Source organism: Centroberyx affinis, unplaced genomic scaffold (assembly GCF_046629955.1).
Source record: "Centroberyx affinis isolate AG114_WGS23_722 - 3 ecotype Tasmania unplaced genomic scaffold, CSIRO-AGI_Caff_v1 ptg004293l_1, whole genome shotgun sequence".
Taxonomy (NCBI): Eukaryota; Metazoa; Chordata; class Actinopteri; order Beryciformes; family Berycidae; genus Centroberyx; species Centroberyx affinis.
This window is the reverse complement of record NW_027282011.1, coordinates 50,725-73,172: the sequence shown is the minus strand read 5'-3', so window position 1 is coordinate 73,172 and position 22,448 is coordinate 50,725. Positions and strand designations below refer to the sequence as shown.

Below are 22,448 nucleotides of genomic sequence, written 5' to 3'. Positions count from 1 at the left end.
GTGCCTTGCTGTAGGGAAATTGAACCCCTAACCCTGGCAGTGTTGGTGCCTTGCTCTACATATAAGGCTACACAGATAATTGAACCCCTAACCCTGGCAGTGTTAGTGCCTTGCTGTAGGGAATTTGAACCCTAACCCTGGCAGTGTTAGTGCCTTGCTCTACATATAAGGCTACACAGAGAATTGAACCCCTAACCCTGGGAGTGTTGGTGCCTTGCTCTACATATAAGGCTACACAGGGATTTGAACCCCTAACCCTGGCAGTGTTAGTGCCTTGCTGTAGGGAAATTTAACCCCTAACCCTGGCAGTGTTAGTGCCTTGCTCTAGGGAATTTGAACCCCTAACCCTGGCAGTGTTAGTGCCTTGCTGTAGGAAATTTAACCCCTAACCCTGGCAGTGTTAGTGCCTTGCTCTAGGGAATTTGAACCCCTAACCCTGGCAGTGTTAGTGCCTTGCTCTACATATAAGGCTACACAGAGAATTGAACCCCTAACCCTGGCAGAGTCGGTGCCTTGCTCTGCCCGTTGAGCTACACAGGACTACATTCTACAGAAAAGCTCTTCTCTTCTCCTCTACTTTCAATTACAGAACTGCACACACCTCACGTTCCCATCGTCTGTATTGTCTCTGTGCTGCGTGCTCTAAATGTGAACCCTGGGCTTGCTTTATTTCTCCCAGTCCAATCTAATGAGCATCATCTCTGTCTAGGGATGCTGGCTGAGGCTCCAACTCTCCTTTGTGTGGCTGGACAGGTGTCTAACTGAATGATGAATGTCCCTGTTTCTCCCCACATAATTGGCTCCTCGCTGTTTGGCCTTAGACTGGCTAGATGTCTGCTGGGCAGCCACCTCCATCTGTCAATCACCAACCTGCTGCTGCCTGGCTGGACCTCTGATAGCTATGCTAATGTGCAGCCCTCGCGCCCCATTGGCTGAACCCGCGCTGGTCCAAGCTAATCCATTAAAGCTGTGACAGTAATAATCTCCCCCCAAACACAGGGTTCCCCGTGTGCTAAACGTTATTTGACCGTTCCTGTCACGTTGGCGCTGCCAGGCGCACCGGTGAGGTGATGGATGACCCAGGCCCGGGCCCGCTCATTCATCACCTGCTGACTTGTGTTTGTGCGTCGTTTCGATAATTTAAAGGTCTCTGTGATTTTTTGATTAGTTTCAATTAAGACGCGTCCTCCCACCGTCAAATTCATCGGGAGAATTGTGAAGTATATTTTGGGCGTGTGCCATTTCTTACTTCATTTGAATCGTACACACTGTATGAATCTAATCTTTGATAGAAGTGGATGTTTGTGTGATGAAGTATCAATGGCTGGGATCAAATGTTCTGACAACCAATAAGGCCAAGTGGACTGGCGGACATGTTTATTTTTTGGAGTAATTGCACTGGCTCACTGTGATAGATGTAATCAGCATCAAACGGCCTCACCTGACAAGACCAAATATACAGCCTCTGCACTCTGGAGCACACCCATTAACTGCACTGGTTTATTTTGCTTTCTCTTTCAGCAGCTGTGGAGGGACGCTCATACTGTTTCCTTCATAGATTTTAAGGTAGCGTTCCCACTTTGCCCACCTGTGAGGGAATCTCTTTTTTTTTTTTTTGCTCATTCAAGACACAAGCACTTTGTTAAAAAGGTTCCAAAAAGCAGCTGCAGGGCACAAAATGCAAAACACCAAGTGCTAAAATCTTAAAAGATCAACGATCACAAAGACATGAAAGCAGCAGATTTAAGAGAGAATATGACTTTCGAACAGATTCCTGTTTTGTTATGGGGAGTCGGTACAATGGTCCTGCATTTTCTGCGGCCAATCCTGTGAGATTTATGTGATGCGAATGGCGGGGGGGCACGCTTCCTCTTTGAGATGACCCTGTCAGGTCTCATCGCAGGCAAAGGGCAGAGACATTTGCCACCCGTGAGAGATTCTCACCGAGGAAGTTCATTCCGCCCAGAAGAGGACTCGGCATGGACGCCTAATGTTTTCCAGCGTGAGCGAGCGAGTCCAGCCTCGACTCCTCGCGACGAAAGCACTAGGAGCGGAGAGCAAGTCCGAGGAGAATGGGCTGTTTATACACATCAAATCACAGCACACACACCACTCGCTGCTGCAGAACCATCCAAAGCGTAATCTAATAAGCGCTCGGGATTTGGTAAACACTTCACTTCAAATGCTATGAAGCGGACCTGGCGCTCCTGTCCTCGGTATATTCCCCCTATACGAGCGCGAGGGTGGCGAGCACTACTGTAACCCGAGGATTCAGAGAAATGGCTTTGTGTTTATAAACAGCCTGACTCAGTGTTCCTCCAGAGCCGTGTCCCCTGCCTCAACCCCTGCGCCTTCCCCCGAAGAGGCCCCACGTTACCTCTGCCTGCCCCTGCCATCCGTCAGGCCAGACCGCACTTTGTTGTCGTAATGGACCAGATGAGCTCAGCCAGGTCCCTCGCACTCCCTCCTCTCCCTCTCTCTCTCTCTCTCTCTCTCTCTCTCTCTCTCTCTCTCTCTCTCTCTCTCTCTCACAGGCATTTGACCTGAGGGGAGGATCGTGGCAAGGGGGTCCAGGCTGGGGTCAAGTGTCTCCGTGGAGTATTTATAAGAGTGGTAAGTCTTCGCTGATTCTGTTTTCACGTTGAGTACAGGGGCACTTTAACGGATTTTGGAGGCCTAAAAGAAAGCCGACAAGCTGTTGGTTGAAAAGAGTAAATATATTTAGAAATGTTATTTTCTTGTGTGATTTAGAAGGTGTTACAACGCTGGTTTGTACAGAAATTGGGTGTTGGGAAAGTCATGGAAAGTTGAGATATTTCAAGTCTAAAATTCAAAACAGGCATCAATTGACTACAGCTTGGTCTTTTCTAGTGTGAAGCAATTGGGTTCAACTGTTTCAAGTTTTGAGTAGGGTAAAGTGTAGCGCTTAGAGAGACTGTCCCGCAACCAAAAGGTCACAGGTTTGATCCCCACAACAGCCAATGTATGCGTCAGGGAACTTCGACCTGTTCAGTCTTTAGTTGCTCTGGATAACATCGTCAGCAAAATGCATTTCAATCAGGAGAGACTAGGTTGAATACTCAAATGAAAACTTTATTCAGAAGCGAAACCTTGGCTTTGATGGTGAAACTCCTCCCATTCATGAAGTTAGGAGTAAGTGAAGTAAGTTTAAAACGTAGAAGAAAAAAAAACCTTGGCCATGGTGATGTGGCCGGTTCATGAAGGGAATTCAAATGGTTTTCAACACTTGTGAAACCCTGTGAACTACGAGGGAAAAACCCCACCTTGAACCCCTTGAAATATTCATTTGTCTTTTCATCATGGTGCCTATACGACACTGTGCCTAAACAAGCCTCACTTTTCAGTCCCTCGGCCTCCAAGTGATTTCCCCGACAGCCTGACTGTTTGTGACAGATACGGCCAAACAGAACGGGCCGGCTAATCAAAGTCGTATGTGCGTTCTGAGAGTTTGGGTTCAACCTCCGACCTTTAATTTCTCATTAATTTATGCTGACATACAATATCTCATTTGTCAGTGCTTACTCCAGCCAGAGCATTCCACATGTGGGAGTAATTAAGAAACATGTTAGATACTAATTTCAAACTGATTTGAACCTATGTGAACCCATCATTAAGCCTATTCTCCAAAATGATCCTCAGTAATTAAACGTAAAACGTTTGGCTACAGTTGTGATTTGTTTATTTAGATCAGCTTTAAATGCATATTTGAAGAGTGCTATTCCAAAACACTATAATCGGATGTAAGGTAAAAAAAAACACAATCATTAACTGATGTTTTTCATTCAATATCTAGAGAAAATAGTTACCAATATAGTTACCAACTCTTTTAAAAAACACCGTAACTTGCTTTAATTTCGTATATTCAATTATTTGAATATACAAGAGTAGGTGTTTTTCAAATAGTGGATATCTAATTTATGAATGAATTTATTTGTTATGTTCTAATCTAATTAGCTTTTTTATAGAATAACTGTTTACTCTTAGTGAGAATTTGCCAATGCTTTGACTAAGTTGATTGTTTCAGGCTGTGCCACTGGTTTTCCTTGCACTCTCTCTTTCTCTTTCTTTCTCCTTCTTTAATTTCCCTTTTCCCTAGATCTTCTACCACTTGCTAAACATTGTGTTTATATATCTGTCTGTTACTAAGTGTGCCGTTGCTGTCTTTGCCAGGTCTTCCTTGGAAAAGAGGTCCTTGATCTCAATGGGACTAACCCGGATCAATAAAAGTCAAATAAAAAAGGAATAAAAGCCTCTGAATGGGAATTAATGGACCTATTTAGCTTGTTAGAGGCTACCCTTTGTAAACAATACAACTAGTAGTGAATTTCTCCACATTGGGGGGAGGGGTTGGGGTGCAGAGACATGTGCTAACTATAGTGTGAGAGGCTGTCACGCAGACTGGACAACAGTGCAAACAAAAATGTCAGGTGAAAAACCTGGGACGACATGTGTCACTTTGATTCCGAAGCAGCGGCCAGTGCTGCAAGTTGACTGTCCGGCGTGCCTGTCCGAATTCTCCTCTCTCTCCGCCTAATCCGAGGGAAAACACTTATATCCAGAGCCAGATGGACAGGGCTTCAGGGGGAGAAGGGCCCGGCTGACAAAAAATACAGGAATTTTTGGGTAAAACTAAGAGAAGGGGACACTGACTGTCTGCGTTAGGCGAGAATATCTCTGGCATTGTGTCGGGAAACTGTTGTAGGATGAAGCCGGATAGACAATCAATGCTCTTGTCAATTTAGAATAAAAAGAACAGCTGTTGCCAATATGATGTGATGGTGATGTGATGCGAAGCTACAGATATCAATGATGAAAATGACAGTATGATATTGATAACAACTGCCATGCTATTGATAGGATAATAGTCACACACACGCGCACACACACACACACACACCACACAAATTAGGGAAATTAGTATTAGCCACCAGTCAAATACTGTGAAAAGTTAACAAGCAGGCTCTTTTCTGTGCTAGTGGATTTAAAAGTTAGTTTCCTGCCCACACACACACACACACACACACACACCACACACACACACACACACTAAACATGCCACTGACTCGTATTTAAATGATTTTGGTATTTTCTGTTCAGTGATCCTGCCCAGAATCCAAATAAGAAGTTGGAAGTAGCCCATTTCGTCCCATTCTTGACAATGCATCGACATTTTGGTCAATGTGTGGAGTGGTGAAAAGGTCGAACTGGGGCAGAGGGAGGAGTAAGCTAAGCGTTAAGTATAATAAATGAGCTAACCTGCAAGCAAATGGTGGCTCATCAGTGGTGTCTCAGGAGAGAGAGACCTACACAGACATCTTGGGACAAAAAGGTTTCAGAGCAGGACGGCGCAAAGTGGGACCTCCTGGACAAATCTTCCTGGAAAAAACCTTTCTAAAGTATTTTTGTAGGATATAGTAATATGTAAGAATTTTCATTTAACATCTAAGAGTTATTTTGAGATAAAATAGCTGGACCAAGGCACATTACGGAGCATCTTAATTATATAAACCTAACACTGTGTGCCAGAGATGTCAGAATAATGCAATGCAATGGTCCTGAGAGTTGCTATTCCAAGTTGAAAACGCCACATCAACATGGCGGCATGCAGTGTAAACGCCACACAATGCTGCTTATTATCCTCAAAATACACTTGAGTTAGATTTTCAGCATTGCATGACCTTAAATCTATCAAACACCCGTGTGGAAAATGGTTAAATATGTAAATTTTGAAATGTAAAGTTGCACTTAAAGCTGCTAAAGTTCTATGCCAACTACTGTTACAACAACTATCACTGTCTATCACTTACATGGAGAACAGTATTTTATGTTGGCAAAGAAAATCTTGTCCATGTTTCTCCACTGGTTTTTCCGAGATGGACCACTGGAATGCACAGTGGTTGTAATTATGATCTACAAGTTGGGAATTTCAGACTGACTTTGAACACAGCATATGACATTATTTTTTAACTTGTATATTCAGCGTCCAATAGGATTCATTTTGGCCTGGGGTCCAGTGCATATTTTATGTTTTGCCACCCCAGTCTTGGAGGCAGTGAGAAGGCGGGGTGGAATGATATCACAGTGAGTGTTGACATTTATCATGATGAAGCTGGAGATGGTTCAGAGTTCAGATTCATTAATATCAGGTCAGGATTAACACCTTTCACATCTGCAGCAACTCAACAGATTTGATCAAACAAGTGTATAGTGCCTGTGAAAGTATGTCGTCTTTATTATTTATTGATGCTTACACACAACATGTTCTTTGGTGGACATTTGTATCGACCAGAACCATGAGGGCAGATCTATGTTTCAGTGTTGATAGTCCACATAAAACAAAATATTGAGTTTTACTTCTACAAACATTTCCCAGAGGCAGCAATAATCTCATTGGTTGAGTTAAGCCTCAATGGGCGGAGCTAAAGAACCCGTTTTTTGGAGCACAAGTTGGCTAACTGGCAAACTTGAATGGCAAAGCAGGAACTCTGGTCAAAATATAGATGAATTACTTAAATTACTTATTTTTGTCATTCACTCATAACCATGGCATTCATGATGTTGGAAGGCCAGCAGCTAGCTAACTAGCTTACTTAGCTATAAGCTAGTATGGCTAGTTTGAACTTGGAAGGTCAGTTAGGCTAACTGCAGTGGTGGAAAGTAACTAAGTACATTTACTCAAGTACTGTACTTAAGTGCAATTTTGAGGTACTTGTACTTTACTTGAGTATTTCCATTTTATGCTACTTTGTACTTATACTCCACTACATTTTAGAGGGAAATATTGTACTTTTTACTCCATTACATTTATTTCACAGCTATAGTTACTAGTTACTTTTCAGATCAATATTTTATATTTAAAACATTTGATCATCTTTATAAAATAACTATAAAATAGCATTGTTATAGATTAGACTACCCAAAAGTATAGCTAAATTGTTAAGATTAGCTTCACGTTGACAACTTTAAAATGCTGCTTACATGTATGTCAATAAATCAGTATTCATATTCCAATAATTTATGAAAAATATAACTCTCTAAATGGGGACAGTTTGCATAATGAGTACGTTTACTTTAATACTCTAAGTACATTTTGCTGCCAATACTTATGTACTTTTACTTAAGTAAGATTTTGAATGCAGGACTTTTACTTGTAATGGAGTATCTTTACATTGTTGTATTGCTACTTTTACTTAAGTAAAAGATCTCAGTACTTCTTCCACCACTGCTGACTAGCTAACTTAGTATGGCTCGACTGCATTTTTTTTAGTTAGTAGTAACAGTGATAGGCTTCATAATATTATCTTCCTCCTCTCTTAACTCTTACCCTTTTCACTGGGCTTCAGTGTGTTGCTTAGCCAGAAAAACTGTGGTTCTTTGGCTCCGCCCACTGAGCTGTATATTGATGTGCCGTGTCAAAAAATCAGTTCCCACCTCTAGTATAAACTGCTACTATGCATGTTTTATCCGAATAACAATAAATTATCAGTCTTCCTTCCAAAATACCACTGAAGTGCTGCTGAGTACCTTTTTTCCACCCAAAATGAAGAGTTTCCTTGAGAGGTAAGGTCACCATTTGATATGGAGTGATGTAATGCAATATCCAGGCTTAACGCCACGAGACATTTCAAGGATGAGAGCTGAGTGAGTGTGTAGAGGAACTGACACATCAAACATCGCCATCAGCCTCCCAGGAACCCCAGTGTGCACCGCCCTCCTGGCCACTTCCTCAACTTTGACCCTTGACCCCGTACATGTATCGCCCGCAAATAAGACTGACGAGACGGCCTCTTTCCGCACCTGATTTTCCTTATTCTAAATTTAAACAGCTAGCGCACTCGGCCCAGAATCCATCCTGGGAGTAAACATCCATCCATGTCGATGAAGGCTCAAAGAGACGACTCGGCGATTCAGAAGGAGAGGATATACATATGTCAAATTGTGTTTGACAGAGCCGAGCCAGAGGTTCGGTCACGCCACGTCTGTAGACATTACTCAGATTCCCTTCTACCTGGGATCAAATGGATGCTGAAGTGATCAGGGACTCGTGTAACTCGACACTTTCCACTTGAGCATTTACTGCCATTAGTGTATGAGGGAATTAGTTCATTGGACCCAGGAATTTAGGGTCAAAATGTAATCTCTGCTCCAACCAAAATTAATCTGCTGGTGTTGACTTTAAAATCGACTTGTTTTACTGAGAGGGAAAGTTAGTGTCATCAGCTACATAGAAAAGTCCTGATCAGTTTGAATTTGCAACCCTGAAGGCTGTGATGAAGGAAGAAAGAAAGAAAGAAAGAAAGCAGAAAGAAAGAAAGAAAGAAAGTGATAAGGAAGGAAAGAAAGAAAGAAAGAAAGAAAGAAACAGAGACAGTCATCATCAAGTATCATCCATTATCTAAAATGTCCTCACTTTATCGGGCCATGAATATTAAACTTTTAAAGCCCCACTGAGAGGAAAGAAATAATATTGAATAATGAATAAATTAAGAAAGAATGAAAGTAAGAAAGAGAAAGGAAGGAAAGAAGGGAAAGAATGAAAGATGTATTTGCCATTAAGTGTCATTATATAAAAAGTCCTGACTTTATCACTTTGGTTTTGCAAACCTGTAGGCCATGATGAAAGAAAGAAAGAAAGAAAGAAAGAAAGGAAGGAAGAAAGGCAGACAAAAAGCAAGAAAGAAAGAAATAAATCATGTAAGAAAGAAAGACAGAAAGAAAGAAAGAAAGGAAGACAGACTGACAGACAAACAGAAACGAAAGAAAGAGAAAGAAACAAAGAAAGAAAGAAAAAGAAAGAGAAAGAAAGAAAAAGAAAAACAAAAAAAATTGTCATCAGCTGTCCTCACTTTCTCAGGGACAGAAAGAAAGAACGGAATAAAGAAATAAAGAAAGAAAGAATAAACACTGACCCAGAGCGTGTGTGTGTGTCTGTGTGCGTGTGTGTGTGTGTGTGTGTGTGTGTGTGTGTGTGCGTGTGCTCAGAGGGGGCGAGTGCACACACAGCACATATTAGGTAATGAGCCTGAATGAAGTGCGGGTGATGTCAGCACTAAATATCTGGGACACTGCTGCGGCCTGACAGGACGAAGACATGATTGAGAAGATGAGTTGGCTGAGAAGGATCCAGTTACCAGAGGCTGAAACACTGAAACACAACGCCACCAGCATCACCGTCTCCGTGGAAACGTCACGACACCGCATCCATACACCTACACTCATGTGCTTCCCACTGGTAACACTGGAAAATACACCGGACTGAACCTTTATGTAGGTTATTCAAGTCATTTTTTTTTTGTCTGTTGTGTTGGATGTTTGTGAAGAATCTAGTGGTAGCTACTGTCCTGAAAAGTGCAATAAAAATACAAAAAAAAGAGGAATATTATGTTTTTATTATAAGATTTTGTCACTTAGAGGTGTCATCAGATTCGATGGCATGGACTTAAATGTAATTTTTGATCATCATATTCAAACTCAAGACACCTACATCAATGTATTTCCTATACTGGTAATACTGGAAAATACACCGGACTGAACCTTTATCTAGTTTAACCCTGTTTTCAAGTTAGTTTTTCCTTGTCTATTTTATTATCTCTTGTGAAAAGTGCAATATAAAAATACAAAAAAGAGGAATATTAGGTGTTTATTATAATACTGTGTCACTTGCAGGGTGTGTAGATTCGACTTAAATATAACTTTTGATCGTCATATTCAAATATATATTGTATGATGCACCCACTTTATTTCAGCATTAACTATTCACTGAAATTAACTATTTCCGTGAAGAAATTGTGATATTCAGGATGGCCCCAATTAAAAATCACAAAAATATAATATTCCCATAGGGGGTTGTAGTGTCTATGTTGCTCAGTAATGATTTTAGTCTACTTAATTGTAATTTTATCTCCTGTGGTATCACTATAATATCGCCACAGAGACATATAGTGTGCCTGGTACTCATTAGTGAGTTTACAGTGACCTCATTGTAGACTGACTTGCTTTAAATTCCTATGGTATCACTATAATATTACTATAATATTACCATGATTTAAGTGTGTATGCCACAGTTTATACTAACCTTATACTACTTTGAGGTATTTGTTTTTAACTCCTATGGTATCACTATAATAATCCTATAATAATACCATAGGGACTTTTAGTGACCCATGGTACTCATTAGTGAGTTTATAGCAACCTTATGGTACTTAATGATACATATACTGTATATTTTACAACTCCTATGGTATCACTGTAATATTCCTATATTGCCAGTGTGTCTATGGAGTTTATAACCTTTTCTTACTTTATATGAATTAATCCTAACCATATGGTATTTCTATATACTTATATTATAGGATATAATATATATCCATATAGGACCTTATAGTGTGTCTGTGGTATTCAATAATGATTTTATAGTGACCATATCCATATTCATGTATATAATAACATCATAATATGTCCATATTTAATAGGTATCACTATAATATTCCTTTAATATTACCATAGAGACTTCTCGTGTGTCTGGTATTCAGTAGTGAGTTTATAGGCTATAGTGACCTTATTGTATTTGCTATGTTTTTTTTTATTTCCTATGGTATCACTATAATATTCCTATAATATTACCATAGGGACTTACAGTAGGCTATGTCTCTGGAGTTTATAATTATATAATAACTAACCAAAACCCTGTGGTATCGCTATAATATCCCTGTAAATAGTTATAGTTTATAGTTTCGCTGTGAAATCTCTGTAGTATCCTTCTAAATTTTTTATCACAGACTGGCTATAGTTGTTGTTCTGAAGGGGAAATAGATCCTATACTCTGAAAGTAAGAGTTGTGGAGCATGTGATGCCGCTTTCTGCAGGAGCTTTGACCCATATTTCATCTGGATAGGCGCTTGTTTCCGGCAGCCTTCAAAACGCATTTATCTTCACTACAGTCGGGAAGGCTGAATGCATTATTACAGCAACACTCATATCTAGCGCGAGAGTGGCGAAATATAAGATACCAGAAAGGCTTGAGGTTATTTTAAACAATAATTTTGTGTCTTTTTTTTGTCTTTTAGGTGCTTTTATTTTCATTAGGTTTGTCTTGTAGCCCTGAAGTTTGTCATTTTAGCTTTCTATAAGAGGCTAAAGGCTATTTTCAGAATAAATGTGTATTTTCGTTTTTTTTTAATAGTCCTAGCTTTAACTGCACAGCAAATTCAGAAGTGTTAATTCAACTCCCAGGGAGTTAAATTCAACACTTTAAAAGTGTCTATATTGCGCCACACTAGATCGAGTTAAAATAACACTTTTGATAGTGTTAAACATGACAGTGTTGAAACAACACTGTAAATAGTTGAAATTTAACACTCACCAGTGTTGAATTTACCCAACACTAGTGTGTAGTGTCAAAAATTAACACTACCATTGTGTTGTTTTAACACTGAATAAGATTCAATATATTAACACTATGGATGGTGTTAAATCTACTACTACTACTACTACTACTACTACTACTACTACTACTACTAATAAACAAATAAAACCACAGTAGTTGCAGTTTGAATCAGTCTGTATTTATTTCAAACAAGCACATCACATAAAAAAACAGCACTGTCTTTGCAATATCCAACAATGACCAACACAGGTCACACAATATGACAATGTGGCACAATATAACATTTTTCACTCATCTCATTAGAAAACTGTTTGTCATAGGGTCTGTAATAAATCAACTCCTTAACTGGAAAAACAGAAAATGAATCTGCTCTCTCATCGATACAGTATGCACTGAAATGATCATCAAAATAAAGAGTGTCCACTCTGCATGTCAAAATAAAAGCTTGCTCCTGATGTACAAGAATGTTTGTGATCTTTCTGAAAACAGGATCGTCCATATTTGTTCCTGTGCAAACAAACATACCAATCTGATATTCTGTTCCATAGTTCTTCACCCAATTAGTGGTTGACACTTCACAGTATGCATTTGCATTAAATACAGAACATAAAATATCACCTCCTTCCAAGCTATCAATAGTTTCTCTTTTCACTGGACCAAACTCAAATCTCTGAAAATCAAAATTCTCCCAGTGGTAAGCTAGCTGTCTCTGGTGTTGTTTCATCAGTGCTTTTGTGATATTCTTGAAATTTTTCACTGATCTTTTAAAAAAATTATGTTTGGCTTCAAACCTCATACACCATACATGAAGGAGTGGACCTATTTTCCTAATACAACGCGGATAATGTAACATAAAATGATGCTTTGGAATCAATCTTTTCTCTGAAAACAAAGATTTAAATAGCTTGTGGTGGTCCTTAATCAAGTGCTTCAAAAAGTATGTCATACCATTAGTTACAACAGGTGAAAAAACAATGTTCACAATCTGAATCAAAAGGAGGAGCAGATTCCAGTAACAGTTATTTCTTTCCAATACATCACCAAAAATAAGAGGAGCATTTCTCACAAGACACCACGACTGTATTGCATTGAGACCAAGGTCCTTGCTGGCATCATCCATTTTCAACCCGCTTGGTCTATTTTTTCTCTCAATATACCCATAGTTGAAACTTTGGATCCTCTGTGACAACTCTTCCAAAGACAGATACTTTTGGTTGACAAGATATTGAAAGATAAGTTTGAGTTCGTACTGTACAACCCCTTCAAGTAAGTCGTGCATAATGTCAACTGCATAGTTGTCAGACGTGTGGAAAAAATGCAATGTATTGAGCAAGCATGTCTTTTTGACACCAAATGTTGAACTCAACATAGGATTTTCCTGTAGAGCTGCACAATGTTCTGCATGTATTTCTTTTGTTCGAAAAATCATGCCAGGATCATCTTCAGTAAACATAGACTGTGCCTCAGCCTTACTTGTCAAACAAAATCTACAGTAATAGGTAGCGCTGAAGGACTCGACAAAACCGAACAGTCCATGTAAGCCTAGGTTGTCACCTGTTACTTGTATAACAGAACCAAGTAAAGGTGAGTCTGAGAAAGGCACCTCAATTCCTTGTGTTTCAAGTATTTTAAGATCATCAACAAGAGGTTTTAAGATGTCATCAAATCCATAAGTCTTCAGGTCTTGTGAGTGAAAGAGTGCAACAACATGTATATTCATCAACACAGAATTATATTTTGGGGGCAGGTTCCTCAATATAAAGTAAATGCAACCAAGTTTGTGGATCCCTTTCTTTGAACCTAAGGGATTTGCTGTCTCAAACTCATCAAAATAGAGTTGAATCTGTAGAGCATGTTTGTTCTGGGAAAACAAAACACTATTCCTGAAGTATGAACCATCACATATGTCTTTATAAACACCTTCTTCTTGACGCTTGGCTTGCAAGAAACTTTCACACAATTCAGTGTTCTTGAACATAGACTTGAGAGTTCCCAGGATGGGTGTATACACAAATTTATCCGTTACAGGGACCTGACTGTAAATTCCTGTTGTGTGATCCCTGCGAACATCAAACCGCACTCCAAGAACATATTCAACAGGTTCAACAATTTCCCACTTTTCCTCAAAGAACTTCTGTCGTTTCACTCTTGTGTTCAAGGTTGAGAACGGATTTTCTAGTTCATCAAAACACTTTTCCACCTTCTTTTCAAAATCTGTGCCTTGAATTTCTGTAGTACAGCTGAGAACTGCCTCTTTCGCTTGTGTATGAATGTCATTTACAAGATCCTCCATGGACCCCACCATTGCTTGGACTGTGCTCTCAGCAACACCAGATGCTTGCAACTGTGCTACAACAGAAGCACACATGTTTAACACAAGATTATTGTTCACAGGTGATGGAGTAGAGAGCTGGGGCTGGCTAGTTGGAGAGTCTGTAAGTGCTAGTGAGGTTGAGGGCTCACTATATTCATTCTGCATGTCCACATTGTCATCAGTATTAGTCACAGGAACATCTCCATGGGAATGCACAAGATGCTTCGTGAAACCTGAATATGTGCAAAATGATAAACAACATCCCGGCTGTCCACATTTTAAACGTAACCTCTTCCCAGGATATAGGCCGTGTTGGAGTCTTAAATGCTTGCAAAGCAGTGTAGAACTTTTGTGGTGTGCTTTACAGACGTAACAAAGAAACATATTTGCATCCAGGGATATTTATCACCTCAAGCGTCGTGCAAAAATCTTGCTCTGAGCTCCTTGACTCTGGGACTTTCCTTGGCACTTCCCACGTCAATGTTAAAAACTGTGGTTTGGATGAATGTATAGAAGTTGAGGAGGGATTCGTGGTAGTTGAGACTGAAGATGAAGTGTGCTTTGAACAGCTCATCAAAAGCTGACAAAGATGTCTGCGCCTTGCATGGTATGGCCTTGTGGTCAATGATGATGTAGTAATGTTGGATGCTGTTCTTCTTTTGACCCACACACAGCAGGAAGGGCTGACCTGGTGCCACACCAGCAAGGAAGATTTCCACACTGGCTCCACTCTTGAACAAAATGTAAATAAGAATTATGAGAAAATCATGAAATAAACTGTGAAATATGACTAAAGGCACAAGTGGAATTTTATAATAATTATTTGCATAATTATGTAATTATGCATTGGGAGTTGTTTTTTAATTAATTGGTCAGTTATTGTTATCTGTTAAAGGAAATGTTGATTGGTTAATCATGTTATCTGCAGCCTTTCCAAAATGGAGATGGCATACCACAGCGTTTTTGTAAATTGATAATTGTTAACCTAGAAACAATCACAAGATTAGTCAAACAGCTCTGCATGGTTACATTTCTATTTACTTACCTGCAAATATCGAACAACATGGTCTTCGGCTTGGCTTGCGCTGATTTTTGGACTCTTTTTGTGGCCTTTGGACGTGGGCGGCAGCAGGTGAACCAACAGCAGAATGCTTGATAAGTCACTGTCCCAGCCTAGGGGAAAAACAGAAGAAAATGTCTGACATATTCACATCATATAATTTTAAAGAGAAGAAAGAAGAAATTAACCAAACCCACCTGAGTCGTGCTGCGCAAACAAAAGGTCTTGAATGTGTTCATTTGAACTCAGTCTTCTGCAGTCTGTGAGGATCCTAGGTTTGAAAAAAGTAGGCCATTTTGCCAAAAATCTGCCCGACACTTCCTCTCCAAACATCAAAGTGAAATCTTGGTCAATCTACAAAAGAACACACATTTTTATATTTATGCAACTTAAAAGTGTATACATTGAGTGACAATTCACTTAATAAAGAAGTTGTCTTTCTTACCAAGCCAGTGATGTTGAGGAATCGTGGGAAGGCATCCAAAACTGTCGAAGAGCACTGCTGATCTTGAACCAGTGTTTGGCGGTACTGAAAAGTTGCCCTCATCTTCTCTTTGACTGCAGATTCATCAGTTGAATGTTTCAAAAAGGATATGGCTTCTTGACACTGCTCACCAAGCAGCTGCTTATCTGCGCTGAGAACCTCCCTCTTTCTCTTTGGACTGTCCTGGTAGGGTGTGCTGGTGGATGGTCTCTGGGACTGAGCTGCAGTGTTGCGCTGGACAGTCTTTATCCTCCAGGCCAAGTATCCTGATCCACTCTGTGGGTCATAGAAGTGTTCCTGTAATAATAAAAACATTACATTGTAGAGTAAGTTCAGACCATGTCACTACTCTATAAATTGCTATACAAGCTATTCATTTATAAACTTACATATCCATTGTCTGAGTATGGATCTCTGAGGCTGGGAAATAGAGAGATGATGCCCAAAGCATATTTACTTCGCACAGAGACAGGTGGGCTCCTCCTGAAAGATCAACATGACATTACTACATTTCCTTCATTACTCTCAAACACATCATGTTTAGCCATTTAGTATTTATCTCTTCCATAGAGTGAAGTATAATATGAACAATGAAGTCTTACCCATGAATTTCAACCATGTCCGCCACAAGAAGGTTCACCAACTGTCTCCTTGTGTTATCCATCAATGTTTTCATTTTATCATATTCATCCAAAATATTCTGTCCACCTGGTTTAGCCTTAAGAGCATCCTTCACCATCTAAAAAGATAAATAATCAAAGCGAATTAGCATCACCATCATTAGATCCGCAACAATTAATCAAACAATAATCAAAGAAATTAACCATTGACTATTTTAATAATCGAATAATCGGTTAGAGTAGGGTTTTTTCAGCTTCTTAAATGTCAATATTCCTGGTTTCTTTGTTCCTTTATGACAAACTGAATATCTCTTTGGACAAAAGAAGACATTTGGTTTGGGAAACACTGACTGATACTTTTCAACATTTTTCAACTTTTTATTGATCAAACAACTAATCTATGGTTGTTGTTAATTGTTTAAATAATGGGCAGATTGATGATGAAAATAATCCTTAGTTGCAGCTCTAATAATAATTACAGCTAACAACAAAACAGTTTAACAGTTCAACAGCACAATATATTTGTGTGATATTTGATAACCAAGACCTCTTTTGCCGAGTCTCGTTCAGCATGGGTTCTCCTCCCTCCATTTGTCTGAACAATCACTGTTGCGTCCGATGAGTCGGAGGATACTGCCAGGGAATCTTCTGACACTGACAGAGAGGAGTTGTCTGATATCGGTGACTCCAACGAAGTATATGAAAGATCATCATGAAGCAAAACTGTAAAGAGTAAAAAAATGTATACACAATGAAAAAAGAATGAGTACTCCACACAAATCTCTTTAATATTGATGATCCACTCCTGGCCTCACAAGTCTGAGTCTCACCTGTTGACTTCTCAGTTTCCACCCTAACAATAAGGTTCCCTGCTTGCAAAAGCTCCTCAAACACATCTTCATCGATTTCTGTCCCTGTTCCATCTGTCAAGTGCAGCTCAGTCTCAAGTGGAAGATCTAGCTTTTGAATGACTGATAAAAAAAAAATAACTCAGAGCAATGGAAAAATTACAATAAGAAATTTGCTATACTTGTTTTTCCTAACATTTTGGGTCAAGGACACACAGGGTATTACCATTAGCTATCATAAACACCACTCCATAATATGAGACATTTACATATCACATCATTTCAGTAGATATTATTGCAATTACTCAATTTCTCTGCTCAATTAAAAACGATGCCAACCTTTCTGAAGAAATGTGTTGAAGTCATCATAGCCATCTCCAGTCTCAGCCACTTTGACATACTTCTGAGTCTCTCCAAATTTCACCTTCACCAACATGACGAACTACAGAAAAAAAGAAGAAGAGACACACGCACTACGTCATCATTTTCAATATGTTGACCATGGATGTGGAGAGACATTAAGATTTTTTCTCGCCTTGAGTTCAACCGAGTATATTCTTTGAAACGTTACTCACTATGCAACCTCGTCTCTACCTGGACAACAGAGGCAGTTGAGCCTGCCTGCCGTCATGACTGCCTACTTCTCCTGCTAACAACACCAACACTTATCCATAAACACAAAGATACATGATCAACTCTTCTCTGTTAGGTTGGCAAATTAACGTCAATAAACACCACAGCAACGCTACTGTTCACATGCATAGATAGCTAACGTTAAAACACTGTTACATCAACTTAAATTACAGAAAAAACTCACAGATATTTCAGACACTTACTATCATAGCAGCAGCTGAGGGGTGTGTGTGTGACTCCGGTATAAATATTAGCTGCGGCTAGATTGAGAATCTAAAACTGTATATAACTATATAAACTTTTCCCAAAAGTTAGAAATAAATTGATAAAATGAAATAATTACATAAACTACTCATGCTCGTAAGAGCAGAGCGCCGTGTGGCAGGCCAGGTGGTCTGGTGTCTGTTTCTCCAGGAAGCATAACGTTACAGCAGCCACGTGCTAATTTACCCGGCTAACAAAGCTAGCCTGACTTTTAGCATTAGCAGCAGTCTGGGCAGGCAGGAGCCCAACCACTCGGCCCAGCCCCGGCTCTCTATCGCCTGGCATTTTCATTGAGACAAGACCAATTAATTACCGCACGCGCACATGGCATTTTTTCCGACAGAAATCGTTAACCTGGGCCTTGTGCTACGTCATTTTAGCTAACTTTAGCCAGAGCGGCGCTCTGACTTTAGCTAACTAAAAAATGTTTAATTAACATCATACACTGTGTTATCCGAACGTGTAGCCTATACTTACATTAAGCAAATTGATTAATGCACCCTTGAAAAAATATCATCCAACAATCACCATGCTAACCACTTTACAGTCTGGCTAACCCACATGGGACTTAGACAAGACGTTTTTTTACAGTCTCTGCGTTCGGCACATATAACGTCAAAATACTGCATACAAAGTATTATTAAATGGACAGGGCGCCGTTCGTTTACTTACAGGAAGATACTCCGTGAAGTCTGCAGGTGAAAAGAAAGTCGCCCTCAAACGTCCTCGCCGATGCCGCTCCACTCTGACCTGACCTGACTCGGAGTCGTCCCGCTCTTCAGACAAACACGTCACAGGTCCGTTGGGATTCTGGGAGTAACACTGTTGAGTGTTGATTTTAAAATGAACACTCAACAGTGTTATTTGGATTTAACTCCCTGGATTAACACCAACTCTTTTGAGGAATCAACTCTCAAATAGTTGAATTAAACTAAGCAAGTGTTGAATTAACACTGTATTTTTAACATACAACACCAACACTGGAAATTTAACACTTTTGAATTTGCTGTGTGAACGGTTATAATAAGGCCTACATTAAAGTATATTTTATATTTTACTCCCTTAAAATTTTATACAAGTGGGCAAAAGCATATCGAGACTATATGGAGACTATATTGTTGTTTTTACAGTCTAATTAAAGAGGTTAATTGGAACATCGTTTGAAACAGAAAGACTTAATATCCTACTACACAATTAAGAATACAATTAAGCCCCATCCAGGCCTGCACGTAAATATCTGCCCACCCATCACGTCCCTCCAGCCATTAGTCTATTTCAGGCGCTGGAATTATTTGTTTTACTCGAAGGGACAATTAAATTTCTAAGGTGAATATTGCTGCAAAACGAAAATAGGCCTATTTGTTTCAGGATAATGTGACAACACCTGCCGGCCAAGGACGCTTTTCTCAGACAGACACGTTGTCATCCTCTATAAAAGTCACGTTTCAGCTCGAGCGACGCTTAGGGAACCGACAATGTACTGTGATAATAATAATAATAATAATAATAATAATAATAATAATAATAATAATAATAATAATAATATCTGGAATAGATTAATATTTAGAAATGTCTTAGGAAATTAAACAAAATTCTCTGTGTTTTCACCTATCGAGCGCGTGATAATTCCCTTTGTTGTTGCCTATTAAACCGGTTATTTATCAATAATCATAACTGCACATTTAGACCTCCTAGTTCCCCAGGAGTCTCCTCTCCGGCGCTGTTTTCCTCGTCAATACAAAACGCGGAGGATCGTTAGAGGGCTGACAGTGATAAATGAGCTTCTGGTAGCGCCACTATTTGTATTTATTTATTTATTTATTTGCTTTCTCTTTTTTTTCCCCCTTGCAGGAACGATGCAGATGCAGATAAGCAGCCAGGCGAATAGAAACTGTTTAAAATCGAAAGTAAAAAAAAAAAAAAAAAAAAATCAAGCATTTTAATTGAAAACGAACGAATTTATTATTCAATTTTAGGAAACCATGTGACTCCATTCCTTCCCCCCCCATTTTCTATTTCCCTACCTCTCCCTCTCTTTCTCACACACACACACACACACACACACACACTCTCCCTCTCTCTCTCCCACACACACACACACACACACACACACACACACATACAAACCATCATAACAACAGCATACTAAGCCTATACAGTCCTGCTTGCAACAACATTTAGTTAAGAAATGACCGCAGCCTCCGTTCAGTCTTATTTTCTTGAATTTCCTAGTAGGCCATCCATCATTCCTGTCACCATCAATCGAATAAACCGAGACAACTGCAATCCCATCCCATATCGACCAAACCTGGCTACGTGACCTGCTGTACCAACTAATGTTTTTGCTTAAACATTTTTTTCCCCAACGCCTACACTGACCTTTTTCCCCCTTTTTAAATGCGCCCGCAGCAAAATAGCAAAACGGAAAAAAATCACCAACAAGAACCAACAGAAATCTCTCTCAACAAACACTCTCCCAGCATCCTTATTTCTTCCCCAATTAAGTCTTTATTTTGGTTTTAGTGCAGAAATTCTTTCCCATCTTTTGGTGCTATAAAACTATTTGAAACATTGTCCAAAAAAAAAAAAAAAAATGGAAATCAATCCGAGATGACAACAATCTTTCCCCTCCCTCCCCGCAAGTCTTTTCAGTCATATTTTTCCAAGGAGAACATGGGTTTGGATGAAAGTAGAGAAAAAGGGGGGAAAAAAAGATGAAGTTGATGCAGTGCATGGAGAACAGAAACAAACGGGCAACATTCAGAGTATTTTTTAAAAAAAGAAGAAGTCTTGGTTTTAGTCTGGAGTTTTTTTTTTTGGAGCTGATGTCCTCCGGTAAAACCTCACTCTAAAATCTAGTGATCACAAGCGCAAACATGGACAGAACAGCCAAATAAAGAGCACAAATCTATACACCACAACAATTAAAACTCATATTGAGTCCTCATATTTTTTTTTAAAGATATTCCACAGTGTTTTTTTTTTTATATAAAGGAGTGTTTGTGTCTCTGTGTGTGCGCGCACACGCATGTTAGAGGCGTGCGTCTGTTTTGCTGAAATTGTTCCAATGTAGGGACAATTATTTTTTTTTTTTTGGGAGGGTGGAAATAGTTTGGGCAAAGCTTTTTCTTTAAAAAAAAACAAAAAAAAACTTCTTGTCCCCGTGGTCCGCCGTTGTAGAAAAATAAATAAATAATTTAAAATGAAAAGTAAGATGTGTCAAACTGCAGTTTTGAGATCCTAGTCGGCTTCCGTTGTTCATGTGGAAGTCCTTGGTCTTTGTCCGTGCACGTTGGCAGCAATAAGCTCTTCACTTACACCGAGTCTCTCTGTCAGACAAGGGTACTTTAAAGTTAAGGTCGAAGTGGGCGGAGTCTGTGCAGAAGTGGGCGTTCCCATGGTGATCCTCTATGCACGCGCCGGCTGGGCAGGTGAGGTGGGCGTGGTCGGGTGGGTACAGGTGTGACGTGGCTGCAGCAGCGCTCTTATTGGACTCCACAGCCAGATGGAAATTTCCCTGAGCCAACCATGGAGGCCTGGAGGACAGAGGAGGGGGGAGACTGGTTAGGAGAGACGGTCTAGGAGAGACGGTCTAGGAGAGACGGTCCTGTAACCAGCAAGTCACAGGTTCAATGGCAACAGTCCTGACAAAGTGCTCTTGAGCAAAACACTGAACCCCTTCTTCACTCACTGTAAACTGTGGATAGGAAATAACGATGGAGGCGAAGATGGCGTATAAATACTTTAAAGGTCCCATATTGTAGGAATTCAGATTTTCCTCTATATGCAAAGGTGATCATACATGTATAATGAAGACATTGTTAGTTGTTAGTTAGTTGTTATTGTTGACAAGACCTGGAATTCATCAGTCAACATTTCAAAGACACAAATCATTCTGTCTGTAAAAGGCGAGCTATTTTGCAAGCAAAGATCTTAAGCTGACTCCAGACTTTATTAATAACCAGCAGTTTGCTTTACAAAATAATTGCTTGCATAAAAGTAACAGGAGGTGTCAATATTTCCATATAGTAGATGTATATATGAATGTGCATGTATTTGAGTGTTTACATTTGAAGATTTTCATTCCAAAATGAGATATTGCATCTCATTGCGTAATTAAAACAGTGTCTGTTTTGACTGACAATGACCCAGATATTGCATCGGGGACCCATTATATTGGTACAGAAACTATGGAGGCTCAGGACCAAATATACAGATGTATTAGACAAAATCACAAACATATTAACATATTATCGTAAATATAGGAATATGCAAATAAACTCTTAGATCAACCGAGAGGCCTAGAGCCAGAAATTAAGATGGCTCAAACATGTAAATAAATATGTCAACAAATATACATTATTTTGTGAATATTTAAGGATACAAATATACCAGTGGAGACCCAAGACCAGAGACAAAGATGGGTCAAGCTTATATACAAACTCAGACACTCTTATACAAACATATAAATTAAGGGTTTGGATTCAAAATGAGACGTTCACGATTTGAAAAAAGTGAACCTACTCTTACAAAATGATTGACAGCACAGAATTGAAAATAAATTTTGAACATTTTGAAGGATAGCAGGTAACTTACATCCTTTGTTGACAAGGAGTATTGGGAGTATTTGTATTGGCTGCTCTATAAGCTATTGTAGTGATACTGAATGATAAATTCCACATTAAAGTGTATATGTTTTCCACAAAATGGATATATAGCGTCCTTCCAATATGTTCTTACACAAATGTGTAAACTTCTAAGGGCAGCGTGGCGATAAAGCATATGGTCGCGCCATATGTACAGCACAGATGAAAATAA

The 22,448-nt window shown here is 39.4% G+C and overlaps 1 protein-coding gene across 1 annotated transcript; it reads right to left on the bottom strand.

Annotated features, from left to right (window-relative positions):
• Nucleotides 1-11,575: 11,575 nt before the first annotated feature.
• On the bottom strand, nucleotides 11,576-21,449 carry LOC139664500 (uncharacterized). Its single transcript, XM_071543346.1, has 12 exons — nucleotides 21,433-21,449; nucleotides 20,977-21,166; nucleotides 18,303-18,440; nucleotides 17,073-17,175; nucleotides 16,716-16,856; nucleotides 16,433-16,608; nucleotides 15,868-16,004; nucleotides 15,655-15,748; nucleotides 15,227-15,562; nucleotides 14,979-15,135; nucleotides 14,767-14,894; nucleotides 11,576-14,452 (listed from the first exon to the last, which is right to left on the bottom strand). The coding sequence occupies exons 1-12, from the start codon at nucleotides 21,447-21,449 to the stop codon at nucleotides 14,132-14,134; spliced, it is 1,938 nt and encodes a 645-aa protein (XP_071399447.1). The 3' UTR covers nucleotides 11,576-14,131.
• Between the last annotated feature and the right edge of the window lie 999 nt (nucleotides 21,450-22,448).